Source organism: Eptatretus burgeri, chromosome 13 (assembly GCF_056783735.1).
Source record: "Eptatretus burgeri isolate ZD-2024b chromosome 13, Ebu_testis_v1, whole genome shotgun sequence".
Lineage (NCBI taxonomy): Eukaryota > Metazoa > Chordata > Myxini > Myxiniformes > Myxinidae > Eptatretus > Eptatretus burgeri.
This window is the reverse complement of record NC_140973.1, coordinates 64,381,568-64,408,202: the sequence shown is the minus strand read 5'-3', so window position 1 is coordinate 64,408,202 and position 26,635 is coordinate 64,381,568. Positions and strand designations below refer to the sequence as shown.

Genomic DNA, 26,635 nt, shown 5'->3' with positions numbered 1-26,635 from the left:
ACACATACATTAAGTGCCATTATGACAAGGATAACTGTAAAACAATTCATTGATTCAAAATAAGAATTCATTGTGCATCACCGAACGAAGAAATATTTAAGTTTTGTATTACAATACACCGCCTCAAACACGCAACTTCCTTGAGCCCCCTCCCCACGAAGCACGTTTTTGTATGACGTCAACACGTATACCCCTATAGCTCCGCCTACTTAGCTCAGTTGTCTGAAACCCCGCCCACATGAAATCACTTTGATGCGACGCTGAGTCTTACTCACCCAGCGATCCTCCGGGGTCCTGTCAGTATGTTTATCGTTCAGCAAGCAGTGGCCGACAACGGATCGCAATAATGAGACATTGGAGAGTGTAAAAACTCCCTGTTTTATTCCTTCCATAGACTCGGCCAGTGCAAGTATCGACATGTTCTCACGCTTGTTGCTTATCGCCTGTCTCGGCCTGTGTGGCGCTTCAGCCTTTCCTGAAAGGCCCAGCACCGAGCCCGAGGAGTGTGTGACCGCGGCTCAGCCAATCAGCGAACCTAGTGGTCCGTTCGGTGCCGCCAGGTCCCGGCCCTACCCGCTCTGGCAGGCCGACTTCGTGGTCGCTCGAGAGGGCGAGAGTGCCCTGATCGAGTGTAATGTGAGTGGAGAACCTGAGCCGGCCATCGTGTGGTTGGATTCGTACGGGGTGAACGTGATACGCAGCGGTGAGAGCACACCCCCCCCTCCCTCCCTCCCACAAGCTCCATGCTCTCCTTGAATACATGACAGGAATATTGACCATAAAGTCGGTATACAGTAATGAAAAACAAAACGTATTTTATTGATTATAAAAGCATATCAATAATAACATACCAAGAACATAATAACATACCAATAATAAACATATCAATAATAACATACCAACAATAAACATATCAATAATAACATACCAATAATAAACTAATAACATGCCAATAATAAACATATCAATAATGACATACCAATAATAAACATAAATAATAAGCATAATAACAACATACCAATAATAAACAATAACATACCAATAATATACATAATAAACATAACATACCAATAATAAACATAACAATAACATACCAATGATAAACATATCAATAATTACATACCAATAATAAACATTAAAACATATCAATAATAAACATCAATAATAACATATCAATAATAACATTCCAATAATAACATAATAATAACATAATAAACATATCAATAATAACAACATTTCAATAATAAACATATCAATAATAACATAATAAACATATCAATAACATACCAATAATAAACATATCAATAATAAACACCAATAATAAACATATCAATAATAACATATCAATAACATAGCAATAATAAACATATCAATAATAAACATATCAATAATAAACATTAATCCCTCAAATGTTCTAATGATTTTAATGAATTATAGTATAAAATGAATCCGAGCACCACTATTATAACACTGGTAATAACGGTATAATCCTTACTGTATACCTACTTTTGCAGCCCCCTGTATATATATATATATATATATATATATATATATATATATATATATATATATATATATATATATCTATATATATATATATATATATCTATATATATATATAAAAAACCCTGCCTTTAATGGGGAATTAATGACCTGCTTGATCAAGCTTAGGTGTACAACTAGTTATTTTGACCAAACCATCAACCGACATATCAATCGTGGCCCTCATTCACTGCTTATCAATAACTGGTCCACTCTTAGTTTTGTTGGATTGGTGTTGGAGGTCCCAGATCATTGACCTTCACAACTTGCATTCTCGGACAATGGTGCAGTAAGTGCTGCTGCTCACGGAATTGAGAAGCCAAGCTCCAAATACAAGTCTAATTTGGCATAATCCTCACTGTTATCCAATTATTGTAATCGTGCAATCTTCTCGTCCACCGAGGCAATCCTGTTTGAAAACAGACACACACGTACAAAGCAGAAGTTGCACCAAATGGGACATTTTTACACACACATGACGTGAGGACCCAAGTCACGAGATCGCAAGTTAACGAATACACCTTTTACATTATTTTACTACAGTTAGTAGCTCAAACTATTATATATACTGTATATGTATTTTTTTTATTTTGAGAAGTCGATGCACTTTTACCTTAACCAGGCCGAGCCATGACTACCTTTGCTGACTGGTTTAATCAAGACAGCATGTCCATCTGTGAGTATCAATGAGGAGGATGTAAAATTAAGTGAAACATGCAAAAAAGATCTTCTATAACACGTCGTCGTTGTTGTTCGTGTGCTTCTTTTGTGTGTGTTTTTTATTATACCCACTTTTTGACTTTTTGAAAATAACTGGAGGATATTGAAATGGCCGTCCGTCCGTCACAATATCTCCTCCTAAACGGTTGGGCATGCATTCACCAAACTTGCGAGTTATGAACACCGCATGGCCACATGGCACCAAGGGTCAGGAGCAGTGTCATTTTTGGTTCCGCCCGCTGCAGTGTGGTCAAAACATGTAGTTACGGGCACGTTTGTCAACATTTTTTTTAATCACAGTTTGTGTACACAATGAACATTGGGGGACGCATGAAATTTGTCACGATTTTTTGGATTTGACCTCTGGTTCGTGTCCAAGGGGGTGAGGGTTTGGGGTCACGAGGGTCACAACGGGAAAAATAAAATTTTAACTAACATTTTGATATTGGGTCATTTTCGGTGGAACTTCTTGCCATCCTTCAACTTTGTGTTTGGTGGGAAGAGTGGTTCCCATCGTGTGCTGCCTTTTTGGCTGCTGGTTGCACCATTGGTTCGGGGCGCAGCTACGCCACTGATGCAGTGTCCCTATTACCAGTATACTGGTGCTCATTTCACCAATCTCGGAAGGATGACAGGTTGAGTCAACCTCCTGGTGTTAATTCAGTGTCCAACAGTGCTCAAACTCAGGACCTTAGGATCCCAAGCCACCATGATAACCACGAAACCAACACCAGGCTGGGAAAAGTGGTGACTTGTGACGGTGTGCCATCGACTTCACTTTCGTGTTTCTATTGCTTTGTTAAGTATCACTATATTTCCTTTTGTGTTCTCCTCTTGTGTAAAGGGCCATCATAAAACATTAAATTTTACTTTTGGAACCGCTACATTAAAGTTCAAGGTCCCCCTTCTTCCTCTTCTTCCTCAATCTTGGAAACACGTGCTTTCAAAACTGGCAAGTTTGTGATTAAAGGAACGAATTTTTGTTTCAAGTAAATCAATTATTAGCTTTCCATACAAGTCAATGGGTTATTAGCTTTCCAACGGTACCATTTATGTTATTGTACAGAGCAGAAATTCTTTAGAATTAAGCCTTCCAGAGAGAGAAATTCGGATCTTTCTTAATATGGATTACAAGAACATTGGCAAACTTTAAACAAACAAGCATGTCAGATGGGGTTTGAACCGAGGGTCTCGTACTGGGAGCACCATGCTCAGATATCACCAAATGAGTTGAGCCACCAATGTAATGGTGCCATTTTCCTCAGACATTCTCTGGTTTTGCTTATTATCTTGAGGCTTTAATCAAGTAGTTAACCTGGTTTAATTACCAAGTTTGTAAACAAAAGCTACACACATATTGCATTCTCTAGCAAACAGCCACCTGGGTGATGCCCTGATGCTGCTGTGTTTGATTTCCATCGGCAACAAAATAGAACAACTCTTGCAGTTTTCAATTTGACAATGTCTCCATAGTTCTCATCTTGCACTAATAAATGTCAGTGCGTGTCAGTGTGTCTCCTCTATATCTCCAAAACCATGAAACCTTGTAACCTGAAACTTTGCATGCACACTAAGAAAACTCCAAGGAAGTGAAAGAGTGAAAATTGGCTGGTTGGGTTAATCAAAACACCCATTTTGAAGATAATCAATGACCTTATTTAAGAAATCCTTCATCAGGCGCATCCTCGGACACCTCACTCTCACTCGATTGGGGTCTAAATTAGCAATTTTGTTCTGCTCATTCAAACAGCTTTCGATTTGGAAACACGATCTACTACAATGGACTAATTAGAGTATATAATCAAAGTATTATGTCGGATTTGAGAATCGGACCAGGTGGACAAAATAAGTATCTAAATCTGGAGTGAAATCCGAAAATTTTAACAAATTATCGATTTTTATAACTTCGTGTATTTATTTCAAGCAAAGCATTAAACCTTAACTTTTTATTCTGTTCAGACGATTATATTGGGTGAAGAAAAGATTATGGAATGTGCAGAAAGTGTAAATTCAGTGAGTGAAACGCCATGCTTCATAACCTGCTTTTGCAATCCATGACGGCACAGTCCACAGGGGTCCTTTTTTCGGCAGTCATGCACGGTTTTTGCTGTTTCCGTTCTGGGCGATTTGCTTACATTACAAAATATTAATATAAACATACTATTATAGTTCTGCCAATATATTAATAGTCGGTAGTTTCTGCAAATGAAGAGGTTTTTATTTTTATTTTTTGCTTTACACGGTTTTGTGCGTGCTTTCATGACAAAATCATCTTAATGTAATGGGCGTAAGCCTGAAACTTCGAACACACTTTTCTCCGAACATATTCTGTTCATACTTCCGAAATCTTCACATTATGTGTTCCATGTATTTACGCAGGTGATAGCGGATTCAAAAAAATCGAATATATATATATAGAATTTTCAAAGAGGGAATCGATGACATCACAATCGGCAGCGTTTGGTGGCAAATCGACAGCTGGGCCCCAGATAACGTGCTTTACTTAACTAAGTCCACGAGTTCAGGACGTTTGTTCAACTCAGCATTTACAACTTTTATCCTGCCATGTTGTTAATCTGTTGATGGAGGTAATATAGAAACAATGAATATGTCAAATCGTTGGTGTTTCTCATCCGGCACTGTGTCAAGGCCAACAATCTAAAGCGACCGGTCTCAAACACTACCATGGGCACCCAGACACGCCACCAATATGAATTGAGCTGTTAAATGCGGCACAAAACATCCAAAGAAACTACTGTAACCGAGTATTGTGATCCGTCCTGTCCCCCATACCCGTCGTAGACGGGTATCTTTCTAGTATTAATATAAATATACTAATAGTTACTGCAATATATGAATCGTCGGTAGTTTTTGCAAGCAAAGAGGTATGTAGACAGCACACATGGATGTGTTAGAAATGGGAACAAATGACTCTCCGTGGGGTGTGCGCGTGCCTGTTCTTGGTTTATACGTGTGTGCGGTGCATGGGTTTCATGGGTACACGATCTGAACTCGAACTTAGGCTCGTGGTGCGTGGCTCTGTGGTTGAGGTTATGCGGCCATCTCACGAACCACGTACTTCTGAGGCGCCAAAGCCTCGTGGGGAATGGACGTGCTGCGGCATCAAAGCCACGCAGGACGTGCCACCATGCAGTGTAGGTGTGGAGAAATCTGTACATGTGCGCGAGTGAAAGGTTGAGTGTATCGCCGGTGCATGTGCACATTTAGCATGGACGCTGAGCAGGTTGGAGGAATATGTCAGGTGGTGAGGGAGGGGGAGACACTGCATGCAGGTAGGCCTTTACCAGATAACATTAGTTTTGATTCTTAAATGCTACCACCCGGTTTTATATAGAACATGGTGGTTAGAAAGAAAACGCTGCTGTTTGGGTGCGTTTTATCGCCCTGGTAATGCCCTAGTACGCCGCCTTCCCATTCCCTCTCCTCAAACTGTCCATCCCCTCAAACTGCTTTCCTATGCCATTCCCTCATGCTGCCTTCCCTTTCCTTCACACTGACTTCTCATTCCCTTCCCTCAAACTGCTTTCCCATTCATATCCTGACTCGGCTATAAACTGTCATCCCGGTGTTTCAGAGGCAGGGTGATTAATCAATGGGTGTGCTGTCTCTCGGATGGACGTTCAGCTGGGTGTCACATCTGCCAGAATGCCCCCCTCCTCCTCTCCCCCTCACTCCCCACTCCCTCTTTCACCCTTTCCCACCCCTCTGCCTCTCCTACCCCATCCCTCTCTCTTTCCCACCCCTATCCCTTTCTCCACCTTCCCTCTCCCTCCTCCCTCACCTCCATCCCTTTTCTATTGGGTAGTCGATCTATCTACCCTTATTGTCAGGTTTTCCGTCGTTATGTCTGTCTGTCTGTCTGTCTGTCTGTCTGTTTGTCTGTCTAGGCCAGTACTCCGTTAATCGTAGGCCGATTTTGATGAAACTCTGGTGGTAGGTTCATACCATGACCAAGTTGTGCACGCTTGAGAACCGTTGCTATGGTCCCCTCGGTTGCCTAGCAACGGGCCTTTGAAATTTTCTAAAAAAATTAATATATCGAAAATCAAACTATGATCGTTTGTGGGCAACACATTCAGCCTCCTTGACAAAATAATTCAGCTCACTCCCATGAAAACTGTCGGAGAAGATAGAGTTTGAATGAACCCTGGTCGAAAACAATAAAAAAAAGAAGTTCGTTATATCTCAGAGACTATGAGTCAGATATACATGAAACTGGTATGGTAGGTTCATGGTATGTCCTAGTTATGTGTGAGAAAGAACCGTTGCTATGGACACTTTTGTTGGCTAGTAACGGCTGAAAAACGACTAAATTTGACTAAATTCGACTTGATCGACTACCCATGTCCGCCTACCGGCTTGTCCTTACTCTCCCTCTCTCCCTTTCTCCCCCCATCCCTTTTCTATCCTTACTCTCCCTCTCTCCCTTTCTCCCCCCCCCCCCACAATAATATTCCCATCATCGAAGTGACGGGTTGTATTTTCTAGTATTGAATAATATGGACTAGATGCTTAACCATCGTTCCATTTTTTGTGGGTGGCCTTGCCGTGGAACCCATCATCTTGAACCTGACAAAAGGAAATGTTTTTATTCACTTGACATGTTATTTGATGGTGGTGGTTTTACAGTTTTAAGAAATTAATAACCGTTCAAATATTTATCCCCAATTACATATTAAGTGAAACGTTTATTCATGATTTATGAGATGGCCTTTCTTGTTTTGATGACGTGGGTGACAGCTGTGGGCAATCGTGGTGATAATCATCCATCAACATGTGTATCTTGCAATAAACTCCACAGGTGACACCGATAGTATAACCTGGGTTATAATCCCGACCAATCTATAAACCAGCACCATTGTTTTGCAGGCCAGTGAGTCGTCAATGTGTGAGTCGTCTGTCGGAGGGACTAAACCGGAGGACCTGTCTGCTAGCATTGGTCAATGATGGATGTTAAAGATTGCAGTGTCATTCATGAACAGTATGTGAGTTATCGTCAGCAATCTGAACCAATGCCAATTTTTTTACCTATACTTCAGGTAGCAAGCAGTCTGGACTCTGACTCGAGTCCACTTTTTGGGGGACTCGGACTCGACTCTTCAGGATTTGGACTCAGACTCTGAATGCCAAGAACTCGGACTCGACCCGATTCCAGCAAAATTTGGTGCACAGTAGAAATATAAAGTGCACAGTAAAACTTTCAGTGTGTAGCAGCAAGAACCCACATGTACAGTAAGCAGGCTTAATTGGTTTCCCGTGAAGACGCTCATACCATGAAACTGTGAAGAAGGTGATTATAAAGGATTAACAGACAGAATTAAACAATCCTGCAGAGAGGAAAATTAAAATAACTCTGACCGATGTTCCAGATTTTCGGAGATATAAAACCTCAACGTCGTACTTTCGTGTAATGGTGCACCATCCAAAACGCATTCTATTCTTTCAAAGAGCACTTTTAATGATTTGCTGAATCACTTTAAACCTAAGCACTAAATGGCTTAACTTTAAATGCTATCAATACTTTAGTTCTAAATGCTGCACAAAAATAAGGTACATTTTCTGTATAGTAACAACAATGAGGTTTTGGAGTGTAAAAAATAAACTGGGAATGAGTCATCTGTTGATACACTGCCTTAAGCGATCTTTCTAAAAGTAAACTATGTTGAAAAAATATGTTTAATTAACATATTAACATACTTTGCATTGTTACCTCCACCACCAAAGGCGAAGGAGGTTATGTTTTCACCCCTTTCTGTCTGTTTGTCTCTGTACAGGATATCTCAAAAAGTTGTTGACGGACCTGGATGAAATTTTGTGGACAAGTTGGGTGTGTGGCAAGGACGAAATGATTAGATTTTGGTGAAGATCCGAGTCCGGATCCGACTACGAGAATTATTTAAGTGATTCTTCACCATGGAGAGATATGGTCAAAAATGATATGTAACACGATATCTCAAAAAGTTGTGGGCAGATTCGGCCGAAACTTGATGGACAGGTTGGGTGTATGGCAAGGACAAATTAATTCGATTTTGGTGAAGATCTGAATCCAGATCTCGATGTGAGAATTATTTAATTTCTAAAGTTATTCTTCACCAGGGGCATTCCATGTCAAGTGAACACACCCTCCCGACACTAATATCTCATTTTCTCCCCATATTTTGGTCATTTATTCACTTGGATGAAAAAACTCAAAATACCAACTTTTAGACCTGTGGGCCCATCGGGGCCCCCCAAATTTGGGCGCCCCCAGCTGCCCCACAATTTTCCAGAGGTCATATCACAGGTTGTAGTGGTCCCATTTCGCTGATCTTGGTATCGAAATGCTCATAAAAGCGAGGTCTTTCGAATCTCGTAAAGTAAAATCACTCCAAAACAGTAATTCAACTAGAGGGGGAGCACTCGGTAGAGTGCAAAACCTCCGCCGCTAATACTGCTCGGTCACTCAAGTGAACCTGATATCCTATTCATTCAATTTGACGTCAACAGTGCTCACAGAGTTATAGTTTGCAACTTTCCCTTTTACTTTTAACTTTTACATACTCAATTCATTCGTCATAACTAGATTCCTTGAGACAGAAATTCATTTTACATGGGTATATCCACCTGAAGTTCCAAAATCAGCCGCAATTATAATTTTGGCATGTTTTTTGTTGGAAATCACTTATAACATGAAGAAATGCAAATAAAAAAATCGAAATTTTGTTGAAAAAAAAGTTGCAAATTTTTTTTTTTGGGGGGGGGGGGGGTTGGAAATCACTTAAAACATGTAGAAATGCCAAAAAAAAAAATTCAAATATTTTTTCAAAATAGCCGCCATAGCGGCAATATTGGATTTTGGACCAAGTCCAAAATCTAATGGCATGATCCTTGGACCATACCTAATCCCCCCACCATGTTTCATGTAAAATCCGTCGAGGAGTTTTTCCGTAATACTGTTCACAAGCAAACAAACAAACAAACAAACAGAAAGGGGTGAAAACAGTAACCTCCGATCTTCGATGGCAGAGGTTAAAAAGTTATAGTTTGGGGCGCCCTTTGACCTTTGGCCCCCGCTCCCCAGCCAATCCGATGGTCCCGATTTTTTTTGTGTGAGAATACCCCTTCATATACTCCAACACCTCAGAATAAATGAAAATGGGATCTCAATGGGTTCAAGTGTGATGATGGTTTTATTGTTCGGGGACTCGGGTGCTGGACACACAATACGCCACAATACATAGCACAATATTTGAACACAATATTTCCAATACACTATATCAGTATATTGTACATAAATTTTCCACATGCACATGCAGGAACTGGAAGCGATGCTAGTATGAGTAAGAGTTTTTCCTAGCAGATTATAGTCAAGTTTTTTTTTACCAACCAATGTTTTATTTGACAACTGTGTTTCTTTTTTACTGATTGTGTAGGTTCTACCTGTCGCAGTTTTTGGTTCTACGGAAAGAAGTATATCAGAAATGTCTAAAATGCAGTGATATTCAATGTCAGCAAAAAAGAAACTATTTGCGGGCCCGTTTGGATGAAGAGAATTCACTTTCACTTCATGAGTGTCCTGAAAGGCTTCCACGATGCAGGCAAGCCACCATGTTCCATCATAGTGCACTGTGACATAACCTGAGAGTTTCCCGTTAAAAAGTTGGTGTCGATTTTGAAATAGCTGACTCGATGCGGTGTTCCTCGCCAAGGCTGAATTCGCGGACTTGAAGAGTAGTTTCAGAAATCGGGATGAAAGCATGAAGTTTTTGAGTTCCAGCTATGGTTTTGGCCATTTTTAACCTTTCTTCCAGATTTCGTTCTTCCTCGTCATACGCCTCTTGGGTCCCGTAACCAAACTTCATTTCATTCAAACCATTTTCAGCAAAGGCAAAAAGATATTTTGGAGAAATAATTTGACTGTCGCAAGGTCTACGCAGGCTCTCACATGTTGCTTCTCGTTTGACTGTACCTCCCACACCATCTGAAGGGCCCTTGCCATGACTTGTGGCAAAAAAATGCCATTCTGCGTTAATACCATACTCGGATTTGTGACGACAGGTTTATGAAGGCTTTGCAATTCTTATATTGGCCAGCGCAACCGTCTGAGAAATAGTAAAGTTTCTTTACATTTCCAAAGCTAGCTTTCAAGTGTTCAATGACCATTCTTTGGAAGAGGTGGACTGAGACAACGTCATGAGTATTGCATTCTGATATAATCGTGAACGAATCGTGGTTTAATTTGCCATCGTCCGATTTGAAATAGTAAACCCAGGGGTGAATTGTCGCTTGAGAGCAGTTCCAATGGAATCCTTGGGCCGCATCCTGTACGACAAACAAATAGTTCTCTGAGAAGTCTCCAATAATGACAAATTCTCCTTCACCGATTTCGTCTTTCTTATTTTACAGAAACTGAGATTGGGCCTTGGCAATGAAGTCGTGTCTCACTAACTTCACCGAGCGTTCACAGAATTGATTAATGAATTCTTCCAAAGGCAGGACCATGGAGCTCAGTTCAGATCTGTCGGTGGATGTCCACCGTTTAAACTTAATTTCATCAATATCCTCTAGTTCATAAGCACTCAGTAGCTCGGTTTTGAAGTCTTCAATTGATGGGCAACTTTCACAAGTTCTGAAATAACATGCTGGTTGTGCTGGGTTACAAACTATGTGTGCTATCACATGATGATAGTTAAGAAGTTTGGCTATCTGTGGCATTTTGGAACTAAACATCATGAGTTTCACATGTATCGTACATACACATACACTGTATGTACCGCCTGAACCGGCCAGGACACACTCCGAGGGACGTAGCATGGCGAACTTCGCGAATCCAACTTTCAAGCCAGGGTTCTTCTCTTTGAATTTCTGAAACAGTTCCTTGAGATTGTTTAGTACCAGGCGCTTTTGAATTTCGTCTTTTCCATGTTCATTCCTGACCACTACACAGTCCTTTTTTCCCCAGCATTATTCGGCTGACTTCATCACTTCGGTAAAATTCGGTTACGGCGGATTTCACTTCGTCAGGCAATATTTTACCCTGTTTGGGATTTGGAGACGATAGCATACCATTTTCTTTCTCTAAATTTTTGGCTTGCACAGCCATTCTTTGGGAGCAACTGAATTCACTCATCATCCCTCTGATGCTCATATTCCCAGCAAATATTGTCAGTATACGTATTTGCTCTGAACGGCTCGAAACAACGTATTTTTCTTTCAGGCCTTTGATCACCTCTGGCATGCAGTTTTCATCACATTTTGACGCTGTATTTTGTGTTTTCTCCGCAGTGCTTGGTCCAGCAACTAGTTCCAATTTCTTTCGCACAGAATCTTCCACTTTACTTCGCTTTTCAAGAACGTACCCTGGGTTCCTTTCTGCCTTTTGTTTGTCGAATGGGCTTTCACCTATCATCGATAACGACTGGTTTAATAGGTCAACTTCTGCTTCTCGCTTAAAAACCTCCTCGTCCTCATCTGTCGAAATAGATTCTGCAATGCCTTCGATAGTACCTTCTGATGGTAATTTCGAACTGGTCGAAGATGATTCTTCAATACGCTCTGGTGACAACCGAGTTTTTTTTTTTCTGCACGAAGTACAAAGTCTGTCATCTTTTTTCACCTTTGAAGAAAATTTAATGAACATATCATTTTACACATTGCAAAGATCTTTTCGTTGTTTCGTTTTATGGCAGCTGAACAGATCGCAACAGTATTTTCGGAACTCCTTTCGATCTTCAGTCGCCATGCTAACTGCAAAATATGCAAAAACTGAGATTAGCCCATTTATAACTTAATTCGATGATGGTTATACAAAAAAATGCACACTTAAAAATCAATAGACACAATCGGCAGAATAATTTTTCACAAATGATGCAATATATATAATAGTCCAGAGATGATGATTGTCATTTTCAGACATAAAGTCACCTGCCAGCAGGTGACGTCATTGGAACAATGACGGCAAACGTCGCCCAATGTCGAATCAAGAATTAGTGATATGTGGACCCCGAACAATAAAACCATCATCACACTTGAACCCATTGAGATCCCATTTTAATTTATGCTGAGGTGTTGGAGTATATGAAGGGGTATTCTCACACGAAAAAAATCGGGATCATCGGTTTGGCTGGGGGGCGGGGGCCTAAGGTCAAAGGATGCCCCAAACTATAACTTTTTAAATTACTGTTTCGGAGTAATTTTACTTTATGCGATTGGAAAGATCGTGCTTTTACGAGCATTTTGATACCAAGATCATCCAAATCGGACCACAAGAACCTGTGATATGGCCACTGGAAGATTGTGGGTCAACTGGGGGCACCCAAATTTGGGGGGGGGGGCATAAAATGTGCCCCGATGGGCCCCCAGGTCTGAAAATTGATACATAATGTTTTACCGTGGATACAAACACTTGCACAAAAAGAGTGAAATCTGAGACGGTGTCAAAATTTCGCTGAAAAATGTGTACACTTGACATGGAATGTCCCACCATTGAGAGATTGGGGCAAAAATTATACATAGCATGATATTTCAAAAATGTATTGTTTGGGCCAGAAATGTTGGTGCGGATCAGGCGTTACGTGGCGGAGGTATTATATGCACTCGACCGAGTGCCCTTCCAGTTGTACTTGTAAACACGAAAAAAGACGATTATTTGAAATAATCGAAAATAAAAAGACAAGAAATATCACATTCATCAGGTCAACAAGATATCACCAAATTAGGGGTTAATTTACATGTTTTGAAAAACCAATTAAAAATAAGCAATTATATCTCACTCCTGATTGGCTAAGATAATGCCTTGCATATATCCGTTATTATTTGAAGTAAAACCTCAAAATTTGGTATGCTTAACTGCAAATGCTACCCTGAGGATGCATTAAAATCTGAGTGTCATAGCATGTTGGGAATCGAAACTACAGCAGTTTCCAAGCTGTTCATATCACAGTCTGAAGGGATTGCTTTGAGTACAGAAAGTATTCGGAATGTCAAATCTGACCAAACCTGAAGGAATTAGAGCAAAAATATGGGTTAGGATTATGAGTTTTTTGTTGTTCTTTGTGGTTTTTTTTTAACAAATCATACCGCAGTGTGCAGAGGATTGTTGTGATTACAGAAACTGCTCAGAATTTTAAATCTGACAAAAAAAAATAAATGAATAAATTGAAGCGAAAATAAGGAGCAGATAAGCTCAGTTCCCAACACGATTTCAGGATAAAACTAGAAGGGCACTCGGTGGACCACATACCTCTCCCAGGTAATTCCTGATCCACAAGAACATATCGGGCCCAATACATTTTTGAAATATCATGCTATACAGGACGTACTATATCGTTTTTGGCCCTATATGTCAATGGTAAAGAATCACTTTAAAAATTAAATAACTCGTGTCCAGATCTGGATTCGGATCCTCACCAAAATCGAATCAATTCGTCCTTGCCACACACCCAAAGTGTCCACCAAATTTCGTCCGAATCCGTCCACAACTTTTTGAGAAATCGTGCTATATATATATATATATATATATATATATATATATATATATATATATATATATATATATATATATATATATATATATATATATATATATATATATATATATATCATTTTTTAGCCCCGTCTCTCATTGGTGAAGAATCACTTTAAAATTCTAGTAATCAGAAACGGATCCAGATCTTCACCAAAATCTAATCAGTTCGTCCTTGTCACACACCAAACCTGTCCACAACTTTGAGATATCCTGCACAAAGACAGAGAGGGGTGAAAACATAACCTCCTTCACCCTCGGTGGCAGAGGTAATAAGCAAAAAGTTAATTTGTTGGCGGTTGCTGGGATACCCAGTGCAGCATGTTAAGATCGGTCATTGATGACAGTTTGAATATTTGAATGACAGTTTGAGTCTATGGTTAGATGGAGGTGCTGTGTCATGGACATGTCTGCAAGGTAAAGTGTTTATTGCATAATATATTATCATATAAAGTAGTGTATGATTTAAGTTAATCATATGTAGTAATCAGGGGTGCAAATTAACATTTTTATCCACCGGCCAGCAGGGCCAGTGACTAGAAAAAGTTACCGGCCCAGCAGAATTTCTACCGGCCCGATAAAATAAAGACAAAAGTCACAAATTTGATATCAAACACTTAATATACTCACATGAGTGAGTTTGATGAGTGAGGTTGGTTGGATGAGTGAGTTTAATGGAGGAGGTTTGCAAAATGAGTGAGTTTGATGGAGGAGGTTGGGTGGATGAGTGAGTTGGATGGATGGATGAGTGAGTTTGATGAGTGGGGTGGGGAGATGATGCAGAGAGGAGGAAGTTCGGGGTGATGGGGGGGGGGACCTTTTTTGTGTGGGTGATGGGGGTCAGGGGGGTTGTGAGTTGTGCTGGGAGGGCATTTTTGTAGTTGTGGGGGTGGTTGTGGCTGATGGACGATTGGGGGGGTTGTGGGTGATGGACAATGGTGGGGGTACTACTCGTCAACCCAACATCACATATAAACTCACTCATCCACCTAACCTCACCCATGAAACTCACTCATTCACCCAACCTCACCCATCAAACTCACTCATTCACTCAACCTCACCCATCAACCTCACACATTCATCTAACCTCACTCATCTAACTCGCTCATTAAACTCACTCATTCACCTAACCTCACCCATGAAACTCACTCATTCACCAAAATTCACTCATTTAACCAACCTGGGCATGAGAAAATGCGTCCAAACCGCGCCAAACCGTCAAATCTCGCGCAATCACGCATGGTTTGGAACGAGATGAAAACAGACAAAATGGCCACTGCAGAACTACCGGTGATTTCGACGGACAAAACAGTAGGTCTAGTTGAGAAAACTAGTAGAGAAGCTAGTACAAATTGTACAAAATAACAGGAATCACTGGTAATTCGCCAGCCGGGCAGGTAAGGCAGTATTGTGTACCTGCCCAGCACAAAAGTTAGGTGCCATTGACGACCGGGCGGCCGTTAATTTGCACCCCTGGTAATACTTTAAATAAAAGTAATCATGAATAAGTTTGAATAAGGATATAGCATTACTGTGTTGACTGACTGACTGGACACAACTTTGAGGTTGTGTGTCCATTGATGTTGACTAATCTACTGTTGTGGATCCACCGTTTGGAGAGGTTCTGGGCTGGAAGGATTGAAACCTCGTTGGTAAACGGTGCCTTGCTGATGATCTGGACAGTTGGGATATCAGTAAATTGCTTATAAGTTATGGTTGTAACTTCAAATATAATAGCTTTTGTAAGTACTTACCAGTACATAATGTGTGTGTGTCTGTGTGTTTGTGTGTGTGAGTTTTGTTACGTCTGGCTTTCTTCTTGGGACTATGGTGCAGTAATTAGTCTTTATTTTGAATATATTTGCAATAAGTATGTAATTTGTGTGGTTTATTAAAGCAGTGTGTAGTCATGGAGCACTTGTTTAAGTTTTTCTTTTAAATCCTAAGAAAACCATTATTTGTTATTGTTATGGTACTTATGGTTAATGCGTAAGTATGACATCAGTCATATTACCTAAAATGTTACTTTTGTTGACGATAAAACACTTTTGTAAGATGTGTACTCTTTGAATAAAATGCAAAGTCATTTCTCTTTTAAACACGCATTAAACTTTAATATCTAATGTTGAATTGTACTTGTCCATATATGTATGTATGAGTTTATGCGATTCGTAGTTCATCGAAGTTGACAAATGTGCTCAATTCCTATATTTTTTATTCCTATATAAACCGTTTTCAATTACAAGGCCCGACAAGGCCTCACAAGGCTTGTCCTTGTCAGTAATGTTTTTAAATATGTTAATATATCAGTTTATCCTTTAGTTACATTATTTAAAGGGAAACGACAAAGTAGAGACTGATGTTAATGTTAAAGGCCCAGTCACACCTTGACGTTTTAGCCAGCAATGGCAACGTATTAAAATGTATGTAAAACGCTGGCTTACGTTGAACTTTTGATGGTTTTTTTTAAAGATTCGGACGTATTCATAATGACTTGGTCTTATGCATAACGTATTAGTAACGGACACAGAACGTTTCGTTGTGTTATAGATAACTTATACCAACGAATGCTGAACCTGTTGTCGGCCTTCACAACCTATGCCCAACGATAGTCTAACTTAGGCATAGCGCGCTGCACGCATCGCTGACGATGACGTGGCGTAGGTTATGAAAAGGCTGCCGCACAACGATTCAAATCATAACCGCCGCAGAAATGGAAGTGTCAACATCGCAGTCACACCTTGGCGATCTTGCCAGCGTATGCCGACCTCTGAAAAATGCGTCTAAAACGTTGGCGCACGTCAAATACGGTATGGGTAAGTTTGGTATACGTGAATAGAACGCTAAAGTACGCTATCATACGTCGTAGTAAGTGGAGTACGTCTTGTAATTTTAAACATGTTGAAAATTTTACGACGTACTTGCCGTATGACACACGCTCCGCATGCGATGGGAATAAGTTGTACGCACGATATGCGATCGTTGACACACATCGACACACGTTACTTGAAAGGTACTCATAAGTTGAAACACGTCAAGGTAATGGTTAGCGTCAGTGATCCAGATTCCTGTTTTTTTTTTTTCTTCAGTATGACGGTGTTCAGTGTGCAGTGCGGTTATGATTTAAATCGTTGAGCGGCAGCCTATTAATTATATTATATTATAACCGCACTAGAAATCGAAGTGTCAAAATCACCATCATACCGAAGGAAGGAAGAAAAAAAAAAAACCAGGGAGTCTGGAACACTGACGCTAACCATTACCTTGATGTGTTTCGACTTATGAGCACCTTACAAGTAACGTGTGTCGATGTGTGTCACCGATCGCGTAACGTGAGTACAACACGTTACTCATAGGTTAGAAATAAGTTTTGGGTACGCTAAACATTACCTCGACGTGTTTCGACTTGTGAGTAACTCACAAGTAACATGTGTCGACGATCGCGTGACGTGCCTACAACTTCTGGCCAGCGTTATGCGGAACGTGTGAGTCATACGCTGGCATCAGTCTTAAAATTTCAAGCATGGAAAATTTGAGGACAACCGAAAAGTACAACGTTTAAAGCCAGCGTACAACGACGTATGGCAGTGTTTTTCAGCATGCTCTCAATGTTATCGAAACTTACCCATAACGTATTCGACGTGTACCAGCGTTTTAGACAAATTTTCCAAAAATCGGCATAAGCTGGCTAAAACGTCAAGGTGTGACTGGGCCTTAAGATGCGATTCGTGGCATGATAAAAAAATCAGAATTATAAATTTTAGTATTTGCTTCATCTTGTGTTTAACATTGTGAATGATTGGGGGAAAATTTCCTGATATCAAAATCAAGTTTAAATGTCACCATCGTGTTCAGGCGACATTGCTGAGAACAAGTGATTGCATTAACTTATATGATGTAATAATGAAATACAGTCACTAGGACATTTGGACCAGCATTTGCCCAGCACAATTAACTTTTGTCTGCATTAGTACATGGTTGGGCTCGGAGTCGAAAGTTGTTTTTAAAAGCATTTCCGTTATATTGTCGTGTCTAGTGGGTTTGCCCCAACCTGGACAGATGGCCAAACAGTTCTCCCTTGGAGGCTTACAGCCGAGATTCTCGGAGATTATGGCGCTCGTGGGAAAGAAACAGCTCGGCGCTTCACCAGGACGGTAGCACAGCACAGGGGTTTTACTCTCGAACCCACAACAGATACATGGACACCAGCAACTTAAATAAATAATGATTTAATAAACAGAAAAATCAACATTTATAATGGAAATGAATCAAGACATGAGGTAACCTAAATCTAATTGTGAGACACCTCCACACTGACTCAAATACAAACAACGGGACAATAAAACAAAGAAGAATCCCTCCTTTATTTTGGCACTTAGCTTTGGGTCGAGGAGATGGTGGCAGTAGCTTGAAGGTCACCAAACCACTTCATCACTGCACGGGAGGGCGTGCCCCACAATGGCGCTGAGCCGCTCTCTGGGCGGGAAACGTATGTGAGGTAATTCATGAGGCGGTGTTCAACACCAGGACTCACCAACCGCTGTGCAGCCTCTTCGTGGATTATCCTTGCCCCCACAACCTGAACTCCACTCGTCCGTTCGCTTCCGATCTCCCTTCGACGTCCCAACTATGAATAATCCACTCCGGGGGTGTGACTTTCACCCGCCATCACCCTTGGAGGCGAGGCTTCTTGCCTGCTTGGTCGTGCAGTTCGGTTGTAATGGTTGTTGTTGTTATAAAAACGTAATTCTTCCATGGCTCGCTTGTAAATACAAAAACGTAGGATAAGGTTACAGGATAGCAATTTATATGCTGGGGATAATTATCCTTAATCCCTATCTAATCAACACCGCACAACCACCCCCCCTCCCCATGTGGTGACAAATAACACTTAGGCTCACAGTTTCCTGACTTAGTTTACATTGCGATGTCTCCTACACGTCCACAGGCCAAGCAACTCTTTACGATCCTATCTTTCCTATGAAATTCCTCCATCTACCCCACAAATATAACAATATGTTATACCGCCATCATTGCTGTTACTCTTACGACATATTATATTGTCGTGTCTAGGGTTTAACCCCTAGCTGGACAGATGGACAAGTTTCTCCCTTGAAGTCCTACAGCCGAGACTCGGAGATTAATGCACGCACGGGAAGGGGTGCAATGGTGGAGGAGCACAGCACAAGGGAGGTTTATACCCAAATTCTATTACAAATACATGGATACAGCTTCTTAAAAGGAACACATTTAATGAAAATAGACAAATATTTACAAACGACAATAATACAAAAGGTAATGATAATAATGAAGAAAATGAATCCTAAAGTCGAGGCACCTCTTCACATAGATTCAAATACAGACAAAGGGAAAACAAAATAAATAGAAAACCCTTCCTTTCGAATATTCTTGTACTTAGCTCGGCCCAGAAATGGTCTTTGTGGAACTTGGAATTGAGGTGCTCATATTCGTACGTGCAGACGCGCTCAACAAAATGGCACCTCGTCGCTTCTCTCGTAGCGGGACAAACGCATGCCAAGAAATCCACGAGCGGCACTCCACACCAAGGCTCAGAGACCCAGTGCAGTGGCTTTGTGCGTGGATAGTCTTCACCAACCCAACCAAGAGCCAAAGGCCAGCGTCTTGCTTCACCATGCAAGCCAAATCGACTCAACACGAATACAAGGATTGTGCCGTCCTCGTGCATGCGCTCACCCTGAATTCTCGCCTCTGATTGACTAATGTCGCCGAAACCACCGTTTCCTCCTCTGAACTCTCTTCTCTCTCAAAAAATGCACAACCAACCGTTCCTCTTCGACACGTCACGCCTATCAATCCTCCACCTCGGGGGCGTGGCCTGCTCGCACGAAAACATGGAAAGGCGGGGCTTCTGCCTGCTCAGCAAACTTCTGACGTCATTCCCATCAATCATCAGCCTCGGGGCTTGACTTCACCCACCGTCACCCTTGGAGTCGGGGCTTTTGCCTGCTTGGCACGTTTGCTTATATCTCGTCATGCTTTTGGTTATAAAGACAAAGGGAAAAGTCACAGGAGGGCAATTACATACTGGTGAACTTATTCTTACTCCCGAGCTAATTGACACCGCACCACCCCCCATGTAGTGACAAGTAACACTTAAGCTCACAGTTTCCCTACTTAAATCACATTGAGATGCCTCCTACATGTCCACAGATCAAACTACTCTATTCAATGCCAAATTCCAACATCTACCCCCACAATTGTAACAATATAACTAAACATTATGAAGCCATGAAAACGTAATCAAACATTTTATACAAGGTGGTGTAAAAGACTGTGGTTTGAAGTGGTAATGAATGATATGTGATTGCCAATGATTTATAAGGGGCCGTTCACACATTACTTAATGCCATTTCCAGTGGAAAGAGTGTTTTCAAGAGGAGGCCTTATTATGCACCCACATTGGTAAGGCTGAGAGCAGACACTCTATGTAAACTGATCTTTCTAGAATGCAATGAAGCTATGCTTGGCAGCAAGTTGCAACTGGTCACCTGAAGCTTCATTTTCATTAGTTCATTGAAATTGTTTATCTCTTGATAATATGGAAATAATATTTAAACATATTTATGAAAACTTGAAAAGTAGCATAATTGTTGAACTTGCAGGCAATTTTCTTTTTCATCTTGCATACTGAAAATCACTCTTTTTGAATGATTTGTGTCTACAATTTGAGCTATGTTGGTGTGATCCTGGACTTTCATAACTTTGACAGTTGACAATAAATGCAAATTTTTACTTCCATATTTTCTGGACAAGATTTGTATGCTATCAGAAACTTTGTAGTCTGAAAAAGAATAAACAAACTACAGCAAGAGGACCATAATATGGAACAAAATCTTCATGCAAGTAACAAGTTACACTGTTAGTCGGTTTTGATATTTAATTGTCTTCATTTACATAATATCTTCTTCTTCTTCTTCTTCTTCTTCTTCTTCTTCTTCTTTCGGCTGCTCCCGTTAGGGGTCGCTACAGCGGATCATCCGTATGATCCGCATAGTGATTTGGCACATGTTTTACGCCGGATGCCCTTCCTGACGCAACCCTGGTCGCCTCTTACGACACAGGGATATGGTACACCTATTCTAACCGGGGTATACACCGGCCCAGTACACTGGTACTCACTTTGCCGACCTCGGAAGGATGACAGGCTGAGTCAACCCCCTGGTGTATGAATTCAGTGGCCCAACGGGGCTTGAACTCAGGACCTTTTGGATCCCAAGCCGCTGCCCTAACCACTGCGCCAACACCAGGATTTCATTTACATAATATATAAACACAAATAGTTTTTTGCCACTTTCCAATACATGTTCAACACAGGACTCTAACTCGGACTTGGACTCGGAATGCCAAGTACTCTGACTTGGGACTGCTGGACTTGACTACAAACTGGTAGCAAGTGGTTTGATATTCTCAGATATCTCCTGAAACCAGGTTACACCACTTGCTATCCCAGTGTGTGGTTAGTGTTCGATTCAGCTCTGACATTTTAAACCAATTCACGTTCCCAGATTGTTCGCATGCCTTGTGTGAATGGCTGTCCGGCTCATAATGAAGTTACTATAAGCATAATGAAAGACATTTTTTATAATGCTAAATGTATTACATCAAAGCGAAATACAGGGGAAAAAACAAACAAACAAACAAACAAACAATTAACAACTGACGATAAGATGTGATTATAAAAATTTTCATTCTACATCTTCAAAGAACAACACACCATCACAATCAGAAATTTCCTGTTAATTTATGTACAGGTAGCCATGACCCATCCACAATGATGCTTTTTGGTCCACCCTTGGTTGGAAAATGTGATGTTATATCACTATATACATATATGCACATACACAGTATATCCTGCACAATTTACCCTAAAACTTACTGAAGTTGTATTTCCTGGTGCATTATATATATATATATATATATATATATATATATATATATATATATATATATATATGTATGATTTAAAGTGAAATAATCTTCCGTTCAGATCCAGTCATTTTCAGTTTTATTTAGATCCATTGGGCATTTCACAAGGACAACCGAAGCCTTTTCACTTCACATTTAAAATCAAAAGCCCAAATGTTACGTGAATATTAAAGAGTTTCGTCCTTGCAGGGAAACGGATGTTGGCACAAACTGGGGTGCTGAACATCACCAAGGTCCGCTACCAAGATCGCGGCAAGTACATCTGCATAGCCACAAATAGGTTTGGTACGCTGAACACAACCATCACACTACGTGTCATCTTTGCCGGTGGAGATATGGGTGTTTATTATGTGGCCGTCTGCCTGGTGGCTTTCACCATCGTTATGATCCTTAATGTGACACGTCTCTGCATGATGAGCAGCCACCTCAAAAAGACAGAAAAAGCGATAAATGAGTTCTTGCGCACGGAGGGTGCCGAGCGGTTGCAAAAAGCATTTGAAATAGCCAAGCGCATTCCAATTATCACTTCTGCCAAGACGTTGGAACTCGCCAAGACGACGCAGTTCAAGACTCTTGAATTTGCTCGTTATGTAGAGGAGCTTGCGCGCAGTGTCCCTCTCCCGCCACTCATCACCAACTGCCGCACAATCATGGAGGAAATTGTCGGTGCTGTTTGGGTCGAGGGAGCAGCCAGGAACGTTGCAGTCGATGGCGAAACTCGGCGATCCATTTTCACAATTGCCCCCCGACTTGCCACGACCACCATCCCATCCGGGGTGTCGTCCTCCGCCGCATCTTGCTGCGACTCCGATGATGTCGGGTGGGGACGACCTGCTGAGCGCCATCATGTTGCCATCCAAGTGTCCGTACATCGTCCCGAGTTGGGTTCACGGGAGTCGATTTCCCTTGGAAGTCTCGGAGAAGACGTGAGCTTATATGCGACTTCAACTCCCAACGTTGCCGTTGCCGTTGCTGTTGCCTCTCAGGTTACTTATAACCCACGCATCTGCTACGAGACTCACGTTTGAAACAAATTGAGTCGATTACAAAGTGGAGAACCATGAAGATAAGAGGCCTTGATGCAACCAATGTTGTCGATCTCTATTTTGGCATGTCGAGCCATTCACCCGGAACCCCTCTTGATGTATGCTAAAGTTTTGGAGGAAGGATAAGAAATGTGCATGCAATGACTGCGATGTGATAAAACAGTTGAATTTTTGGTGTGACGCTTTTGCAAGGAAGATATATTCGAGAAAGGAAAAGCAGTAACAAGAGGAAGAGAAAAGGGAAAGGAGGTATGAAAAAATAAAATAAAGGAGGAGACTGTAGGCCAAAGATAGATACGGACTTTTTGCTTGTGGCATATGGAAACTGCCCTTCATGAATACAAGAACTGAATGAAAGTTGCATACATTGTATGGTGACGAGGGTTGCTGGTGGGCCAGTGTATCAGTCACCATGGATGGTTGTTGGGCCTCATTTCTTTGTGTAGAAAATCGATGGTTGGTGGTGGATTATCGGCTTGGACTGGAACAAAATGCCGCTCATATTATAATGTCCATAATGCGTGTAACAAAGGTTAAATCTATGAATCAATTTGTTATAGAGTGCATTTATTTCAGAAACAAAATCTAATTTCACTCTTGCATGTTCAAAAAAAATTAAATAAGGTTTATTCCCAAGAATGAAAGTAATCAGCAAAAAAGGGAATTAACTCACATGTGAAAAGGCTTTTTTAAAAACCTCTCTCTTGGAAATGTGTTCTTTCAAGTAATACTGTAAAAATGTAGGGTTGGTAGGTTAGTCGATAGGTACGCACACTTGTTGCCGAGCGTATCAAGCCTGGGTTCAAATCTAGACCCAGCTATAAACTTCTGCTGATGTTTCGCATGTAGCGAGAGACATCCATGTGCGCAACATCCATCGGAAGGATGTTAAGCCAGAGGACCCATCTACCAGCACATTAAAGATCCCACCATAACTTTGGTAATGAGTAGGCGAGTTATCGCTGGCACCCTCAACAAATTATAAATTCCTCGCCTGACTGCTGGGAGGGCGATGACAAACCACTCCACAGACCTCATGAAGCGACTGCTTCAGCAGCACCAATGCTTTGCAGAGTATGATGAAATGCAGCTGTGTGTGTGTGTGTGTGTGTGTGTGTGTGTGTGTGTGTGTGTGTGTGTGTGTGTGTGTGTGTGTGTGTGTGTGTGTGTGTGTGTGTGTGTGTGTGTGTGTGTGTGTATATATATATATATATATATATATATATATATATATATATATATATATATATACATACATACATACATACATACATACATAATCTGGATCCTCAGTTACTATGAAGCATCCACACTGCTATGTTTCGCTGTGATCAGGGGATCAGTTGTATTTTGCCCTGAAATATCTTATGAAAATACTTTTTGGGGTTCCGTATGTGAAGATACGTGGAAGTTTGATTCACGTATTGGTCATCATACATTCCACATCTCTTAAAATAAGTTCTTACTAACACACTTAATAATCTCATGAACATGAAAAAGTACATAGAGGACAGATATTTTCACTGGCATTGTTTATATAATGAAAAAAAAAACAGCCAACTTGGATACATTTGTGATCTGCAACTGGGGGGTCCTTAATGTCTTGTTACCCTGTATTTATTATTTTAAAATTGATTACATTGACATACAGTATGTTGTAAAATGTATGTATAACTGGTTTCATTCACAAGATAAACGAACCTCATGAACATAGCTGTCAGTGGATATCACAAACCAGAGAATATTATTTGCTAAATGGGGTAACAAGCCATGTGGACCACCCTGTTCGTAGAACAAGTATGGCCATAACAAAAGGTTAACTCAACCTTGAGTCTATTTCCATATTTCATGATAAAACATTTCAAACTGAAAGGTGCCACTGTAATTTGCAATTCATTTGATTCTTCTAATATTTTGCATCAAACCTCAATAAAAGTCCATTCTGGTGAATAAGGAGCCATGAAGAAGCACGTGTTAGTCCAGACCCCACGCAGCAGTAAGTTGGGAGATTTGTGTGAGGAAGTGCACCTTTATGTTTACATTAGGACTGTCCTGTTCCAATTGCTCCCCTCCTTTTCCATGGTTCTTCAGTTTACCCAAGACGAACACGAGTCTCACCGATCATAACTCCCAAAACAATAGATTAACAGAAATCCTTTATCTTAACTCTGAACTACCATACAAAGCCATTCTTTCGACAGGTGTCCCAAAAGTTACGGAACAATCGTCTATGCGATCGGTCATGAATTTAACTTTTTAATTTAAGATTAGTATAAATGTTATGAGCCTTTTTGAGGCTTGATATTTTATCTTGTTACTGATTAATCAAGTTTACTTCTAAAATAAGAGAATTGAATGTGAGTGTTATAATTGTTCTTCTTTTTTTTAAAAAACAATTTTCTCTGTCTTGGTTTATTTTGGATGACCATGTATGTTACCAGAGCATATAACAAAGCCAACTGGAACAGCACTTGGAAGAGCGCATAGTCTCGCCTCGCGCACTCATTCTGAACAAAAACACCATCATTACCTGAACACGCTATTATTATGGCCCATATACCCGTATCATCCATGCACCCTATTATGTCACAAACATTGCTATTATCTGTAATTTTATTGATTATGAGGATATTTAATGACCACCTTTGTGCATATTAAGGCTAAATTGCATCAACGAAGACAGATCTGAAAGAAAAGAAAAAAAATCAAATTGCATTCCCTATGGCTCGTCGATCATACATATGAAGTTTCGCATAGATTTGTGAAGTGGTTCTGGAGATTATTTTTTAAAACATTATTATTTCCAATCCAATATGGCCGCCAGACCATGTGACTTATGACATTTAATTCTTCACTCGCATCAGGTCGTAGATCATAAATGTGAAGTTTCAGATTTTTGAATAAGGATTTTGATTCGACCAATACTGACGGCAAAAGGGGTACTGTAGTCTGGGTTCAGTCAAAAAGGTCAAATAATCAAACTGCTGCTTGCTCTGATTTCTTTATGAAACTTTTGGTTTATAAGGTTAGTTCTTGTTTGGCTATCAGTTGTAAAAGTTGTCTCGATGCTTTACAATTGGAGGATCAGGATTGGTTTGACACAACATTGAGTTTAAATCTCTTCCTCTTATGCAAAGGAAATTAGTTTTAGCATAATAAATCATTTCGTTCAATCAGAATGTTGTTTTATTTCAGCAGCTTCCAGGTGACTCATTTCATCAGTCTCAAGAACAATGCCAAACAAATGACCGATTCAGGGTGGTTAATTTACCAAGAATGCTGTGCTCATGGCAAAAACAAAAAATAAAGCAGAGTAATTTCTCACAACTTGCACTAACTAGGCTAACTCGTTAATTATTTTCTTCATTGCACATTATCAAATGGTGTAATGCCACTCACTGGTGTTCTTTCCCATTGTACCAAATAATTGATTTTATTTTTGCAAATAAAAGAATGTTTAAACATTTTTGATTGTCATTTTTACATCAAGCATGCTGGCTTGGCTTGTTTGCTGTCCCCTTCTGAGCACTCAGGTCATGATCCTGGGTTACGAGGTTCAAATCCCATACATTTGTCCAGGCTCTCACAGTCTGTCCTCCTCCATACTTCATACTGTTACAGATCCAGCGTTCGTGTTTGACCACGAGGGGAAATGCTCGGGTTCCTCCCAAACACTCGGTCCTGAGGCCACCGATCACAAATAAGTTTGTGCTTCGGTGGGCTGAGTGCTGATTGGTACTGCCAATCCTGCAGGGTTACACTACCTCACGTGATACCTTACGTATGGACAGCCACACCAAGGGGGGGGGGGGGGGTCTCGTGCACTTGATGCATA

The 26,635-nt window shown here is 40.6% G+C and overlaps 1 protein-coding gene across 2 annotated transcripts; it reads left to right on the top strand.

Annotated features, from left to right (window-relative positions):
- The first annotated feature begins 231 nt into the window (after window positions 1–231).
- Window positions 232–26,266, top strand: LOC147014656 (microfibrillar-associated protein 3-like). 2 transcript variants are annotated; one of them, XM_085852805.1, is made up of 3 exons: window positions 232–703; window positions 2,165–2,218; window positions 21,944–26,266. In XM_085852805.1, the coding sequence occupies exons 1-3, from the start codon at window positions 418–420 to the stop codon at window positions 22,780–22,782; spliced, it is 1,179 nt and encodes a 392-aa protein (XP_085708931.1). In that variant the 5' UTR covers window positions 232–417; the 3' UTR covers window positions 22,783–26,266. The 2 variants fall into 2 exon arrangements, with proteins under 2 accessions (XP_085708931.1, XP_085708932.1); XM_085852806.1 differs by lacking the exon at window positions 2,165–2,218 and having other exon boundaries at window positions 234–703.
- Window positions 26,267–26,635: the final 369 nt, after the last annotated feature.

Excerpts from the sequence above, each read along its gene's own strand:
- LOC147014656 (XM_085852805.1), top strand. The coding sequence starts at position 418 with ATGTTCTCACGCTTGTTGCTTATCGCCTGTCTCGGCCTGTGTGGCGCT. Across the intron at positions 704-2,164 it reads GGTGAACGTGATACGCAGCG|GCCGAGCCATGACTACCTTT; the intron begins GTGAGAGCACAC and ends TACCTTAACCAG. Across the intron at positions 2,219-21,943 it reads TCAAGACAGCATGTCCATCT|GGAAACGGATGTTGGCACAA; the intron begins GTGAGTATCAAT and ends TCGTCCTTGCAG.